Genomic DNA, 5,749 nt, shown 5'->3' with positions numbered 1-5,749 from the left:
GGGAAGGAACGTCCCTTACCTAAGCAGAAGCTAGAGGAAGGGTCTGCTCTACTTTTATGACACGAGTGTCTAGAAACCAGAGGAAAATATCCCGTGTGACTGGTGTTATAGTATTTGTTGTGGCAGTGAGTTTTCAGGCAACAAGGACCTAGAGGATGGCAATGTCAGACTTTTTCCTCAAAGGGGATTTCTGACTTGCTACCACAGCAGAAAAGGGCAAGGCTGATTCACACTATCTGTTGGCAATCCTGGGGACATCTAGAAATAAGGGAAGAAGAGACACAAGGGGAAAGATGGAATTTCTTGCTAGTCAAAGGCTTGAAGTCTCTGAGATTCAAAATTCTTTGAACTAATGGAATTGTGATCACAATTATCTTCATAGTCTTGTGAGATTTGGGATTTATAACTTAAAAATTGAATAGAAAAATCCTTTATGTTTTATCTATGAATTAAGGAAAGGTGGATGCCTAGGTGGCTCAGTGGTTAAGCTGCTGCCTTCGGCTCAGTTCATGATCCCAGGGTCCTGGGATTGAGCCTCACGTCAGACTCCTTGCTCAGCGGGAAGCCTGCTTCTCCCACTCCTTCTACTTGTGTTCCCTCTCACTGTGTCTCTCTCTGTGTCAAATAAATAAATAAAATATTTTTTAAAAAAAGGAAAGGAAATCATTATTTTATTATAATGGAGGAGAAACACTTAGGGCTGTATTTTGAGATTTTTGTTCTACCTGGCTATCTGAATTTTCCACCTTTCCTTCTATTGTTATTGGCATTTGTGAGTAGGTAAAGTTACACCTGTGAATCAGGGTTCCTCACATTCTTTGGGTCCTGGAGACTTGTCGTTTTGGTGATGGCTGCTTTGACATCCTTGTTCCTTAGGGCACAGATGAGAGGGTTGAGGACAGGGCTGAGAAGAGAATACACACATTGGCCATGATGTGGGAGTCAAGGGGCAGGTCAGCCCTGTAGGCCACAGAGGCTATGGCAGTGCATAGGTAGTAGGTACCAACCTCCAAGAGGTGGGAGCTGCAGGTGGAAAATGCTTTTGAGTGTCCTTCTTGGGAGATGATGCAAAGCACCAAAGCCAGGATATGGGCACAGGAGAGAAGCACTAGGAGAAGGGGCAGGAAGGACACCTCCATGGTGATGCAGAAGCCCATGAGGGTCTGGGACTTGGTGTCAGAGCAGGAGTTCTGGACCACAGCCAGGTGGTCACAGAAGCAGTGAGAGATGTGAGCTGTGTTGTCAAAGGCCAAGTGGGAAGTCTGCACCCTGGTGGGGATGTGCAGGAGAAGGGCAGTGAGCCAGACTCAGGCTGCCAGGGTGGCATCAGTGTGGGGGTCATGAGGACAGCGTATAGCCCAGGGGGCGGCAGATAGCCACATAGTGGTCATAGCCATGGCCACCAGGATGAAGGCTTCTGAGCAGGAGAAGCTGTGGAAGAGGTGAATCTGCAGGAAGCAGGAGAGGAAACTGAGGAAGCGGTCCTCAAGCAAGAGAAGGGACAGCATCTTAGGGACAGTGGTCATGGTGCAGAGGATGTTCAGGGCTGAGAGACTGATCAGAAAGAAGTCCATGGGCTTATGGAGGCTAGGCTCTGCCACCACAGCCACTAGGATGAGCAGATAGAGCAGGAGAAAGACAAAGAAGATAGGAAGAAAGAGGGATGTAGGCAGAGAGGGAATGCCCACCAGGTAGAAGATGGCTGAGGACTCCTCTGATATATTACAGGCTATGGTCTCTGTGGTGGGTTACTATGGATGCCCAGGAAGTAGGGAGTGGAAACATCTGGGGACAAATCATATCTGGAAATCAGAACAATCAATGCTTCTGGAATTAGAATTTTGTGATTATCACTGCATAATTAAGGTTACCCTCTTTTCTTTTATAATCAAGTATGGGAAAGTGTCTACAATATGCAACCATGTGTCACATGCTGAGTATAGAGTAAATACTTGAACAAGACAGAGACAGTCTCTAACTTCATGGAGATGTTTTTAGTGGAAAAAAGAGACATTAAGCAACGAATAACATAATTATTGAATTATAGTTGTGTTACGTGTTATGGAAGGATTCTGTTGTCTCTGGGTGTGAGGCTCTTTGTCAGGTTACAGTGAAGGGAGTGACATTGGAAATGCTCTTGATGGGAAGAATCATTCCTGATTGGAGTCAGAACTGATGGTGGCTTCTCCCACAATTGGCAGCAACAAAGAATCCAAGACAGCATCTGTGTGACTCCATAGGACATAGGTACCTTCTGTAGCTTCAGGTTGGCTGCCGCGGCTCAGTGGGGGGCTTCTGTTTAACCATTGCATGCCCGATACCCCGCAGGCCCCTGATGCCTGGGCAGAAGTTGTCATGTGACCTGGGGGGCATTGACCATAGAGAGAAACTGGCTTGCAGTAGCTGCTCAAAGGTGAAAGAACCCCTCTCAGAGGAACCGGAAGGGATTCTGGGTTTTCAACCCACAGATCTGGGGGTTTGAGCTAAGGGAAATACTGACTTTCCCTCCCTGTTGGATTTGTCCCTTGGACGCAGGGCCCCGAGAAATCTATATAGATATCGGTATTCCTGTCTCACTAATTCCGGTGACTCTATGAGCAGTGTCCCCGTGATTTTCCTGGAGTCACCTCCAATTTCTCTCTCTTCTCCCAACACCTCTGTGTGGAAGACCAACAATGTAAAAACTGGAAAAAAACATTTTTATTTTCAAATGCAACAATTTTCTCCCCAAAGACCAGAGAGTGAGTATAGAAAGGGCAGAGGGTTGGGGCATCTGGGAGACTCAGTTGGTTAAGCGTCTGACACTTGGTGGTGATCTCAGGGTCGTGGGATTGAGCCCTGAGTCGAGCTCCTCGCTCAGGGAGGAGTCGGCTTGAAGATTCTCTTCCTCTTCCCCTCCCCCCAGTCTCTCTGTCTCTCTCAAATACATAAAAAAATATTTTTTAAAAAGAAAGAATGAAAGGGACTTTCCCAGCTGCCACAAGCAACCTGCAGGGCCCCCAACCAGAGCTCAGGCCTTCGTTTTCCAAAAACGGGCTCTTTCTTCTATGTCATGTTTCCTGGAGGATCCAGAAGCTCAAGTTTCCAGGGAAGAAACTTGAGGAGAAAATACTAGGACCAAGATTTTCTGTTTCCCTTTCCATTTTTTTTCCATTGATAACATCAGAGACATCTATATTTCATATTTCTTTCTGAGTCTCCCTCTGGCGAGTGCTGAAACAAGACATGGTATCTGCCAATTCAAAATTTCCTTTGAAATCTTCCAGAAGTCAGACCCAAGGACCTTGCCCAAGAGTGAAAGTCCTCTGTCCCAAATTGAGAGGCTTATCCCTTACTCTCCGAACCCCACTCTGAGACGTTGGGCCTCTGGGGTTTTCTCACACCTGAAAGAATGCAACTGCATGGCATGGGCATTTCTGTGCTCAGAGAGGGAGTTGTGGCCAACAGTCCCGGGTGAGGCAGAATAGGACATCTGGGAGGCAGAAACACCGAGGGTCAAGGCCAGAGGGGTCCTCGGGGGTCACTGAGTCCAGCAGTTTTCTCTTCCCTCCTCTGCTTGGCTGCTTTGCAATCCCATCCAGAGGCACACCTTGTCCAGATCTGTCCAGGTCTAAGGTCCCACAGCCCGTGTATCCACAGCCAGCCTGGATCCTGGTTGCCTCCATCTTGTGCACCCAATCTCTCTTCCTCATCCCTGGTCCTGGTTTATAGGTCCTGGCCTCTCTGCCTCATTTTCCCACCCCAGCATTCTCTGTCTGTCATGGGGCACTTTATCCCTAGCCCTACTCACCGGCTAGCCCTGGTCCACACGGGTATCTCCTGTGGTATCTCCATGTAAGGCCTTTTTGCTGTGGAGCCATGACCCATTAGATCCTAAGCTCTCTCCTTTTAGCCAGGTCTCTTGGGTACTTTCTTTCAAGATGGTCCTCCTATGGGAACTGTACCCTCCATCCCTCAGAGATCAACTCCCTGGCATCTCTTAGGACATAAATGGGGGAGGGTAGGATTTGTCCCTAGACTTAGCCGATAACGAGATGAGTATCATTAACAGCCCTCAAGGGCTCAGCCCTTTATGCCAATGGTGTAGACTTTTTATTTTAATGGGAAGTCTGACTGAAATGCATGGATGTGTCATCTTGTCTACCTGACTTGGCCTGTTGGAACCGTCTGCTTGGTTGAATTCTCTTTTATCATTCTATATTCATTAATTTATTTACTCAACAATATTTATTGAGCTCCTAATCTGTCTCGGGCACTGTTATTTGGTGTCCTGAGTGCAGAATTAGCTGCGCCTAAAGTGCGAGAGTTCTTATCCAAGACTGGGTCTTGAGATACGTGATTTTGGTGATGGCTGCCTTGACATCCTTGTTTCTCAGTGTATAAATGAGAGGGTTGAGGATTGGTGTGAGAATGGCATATGCCACATTGCCCATGATGTGGAAGTCGAGGGGCAGGTCGGCCCTGTAGGCCACATAGGCTATGGCAATGGATGAGTAGTAGGTACCAACCACCAGGAGGTGAGAGCTGCAGGTGGAGAAGGCTTTTGAACGTCCTTCTCGGGAGCTGATGCGAAGTACCGAAGCCAGGATGTGGGCATAGGAGAGAAGCACCAGGAGAAGGGGCAGGAAGGATACCACCATGGCGATGCAGAAGCCCATGAGGGTCTGGGGCATGGTGTCAGAGCAGGAAGCCTGGACCAGAGCCAGATGATCACAGAAACAATGGTAGATGTAAGCGATGTTGTTATATGCCATCTGGGAGGTCTTGACCGCTGCTGGGATGGGCAGGAGGAGAGCGATAAACCAGGCACAGGCTGCCAGTGCAGCATTAGTTTGTGGGGTCATGTGGACAGGGTAGTGCAGGGGGCGGCAGATAGCCACATAGCGGTCATAGGCCATGACCACAAGGATGAAGGCTTCTGAACATGTGAAGCTTTGGAAGAGGTACATTTGCAATAAGCAGGCAGGAAAGCTGAGGAAGTGGTCTCCAAGCAGGAACAGGGACAGCATCTTGGGGACAGTGGTCGTGGTGAAGAGAATGTCCAGGGTTGAGAGGTTGATCAGGAAGAAGTACATGGGCTTGTGGAGGCTGGGCTCTGCCACCACAGCCACCAGGATCAGGGCATTTCCCAGAAGGATGAGAAGATAGAAGAGGAGGAAAATAAAGAACACAGGGAGGAAGAAGGTCTCTGGCAGAGAGGGGATTCCCACTAGGTAGAAGACTGGTGATCCATCCGCTGATCCATTGCAGGTTGTAGCCTCCATAGTGAAGCAGAGCTGGATTTCTGGGAGATAGGCAGCTGGAACATCTGGATCCTGGAGATATCTGAAAACCATAGAAACAAAGGACTCTGGAATGACATTTTTTTGATGTTTATAGTTAGCATAAGCACAGTCACTTACAGCCAATTCTAGTAGACTGATTGTAAGTTGTGGTATTTATCTATGATATCTATCATGGGAACCCCAAGCTCCTCCCTTTCTTCTTTGGTCAAATATTAATTACTAGTTCATAATAACCTACCAGACGGAAGTCATTATGTTGTGTTCACGTGATACAGTGATGAAGGTGAAGAAAGCAGACGAAATTCCTATCTGAGAGTTCACGTCTTACTGGGAAAGTCAGATCTTAACAGTCGATTACAGAATTATAATTGCGAAAAATGCTTAGAAAGAGTTCTTCTGGTCTTCATCTTGGGTCCCATGTTGTCTGGCTTGGGATGTCTCTTCTCTCAAATCAAGTCCTTACA

The 5,749-nt window shown here is 47.6% G+C and overlaps 1 protein-coding gene and 1 pseudogene across 1 annotated transcript; both read right to left on the bottom strand.

Moving 5' to 3' along the window:
* Positions 1 to 786: 786 nt before the first annotated feature.
* LOC122913496 lies at positions 787 to 3,665 on the bottom strand (annotated as a pseudogene).
* A 627-nt stretch (positions 3,666 to 4,292) lies between these two features.
* On the bottom strand, positions 4,293 to 5,264 carry LOC122913495 (olfactory receptor 2AT4). The gene has a single exon (XM_044260206.1). The coding sequence runs from the start codon at positions 5,262 to 5,264 to the stop codon at positions 4,293 to 4,295; it is 972 nt and encodes a 323-aa protein (XP_044116141.1).
* Positions 5,265 to 5,749: the final 485 nt, after the last annotated feature.

This window comes from Neovison vison, chromosome 7 (assembly GCF_020171115.1).
Source record: "Neovison vison isolate M4711 chromosome 7, ASM_NN_V1, whole genome shotgun sequence".
Classification (NCBI taxonomy): Eukaryota; Metazoa; Chordata; class Mammalia; order Carnivora; family Mustelidae; genus Neogale; species Neogale vison.
Note: the sequence above shows the minus strand (reverse complement) of the source record. Positions and strands in the feature narration are given on the sequence as shown.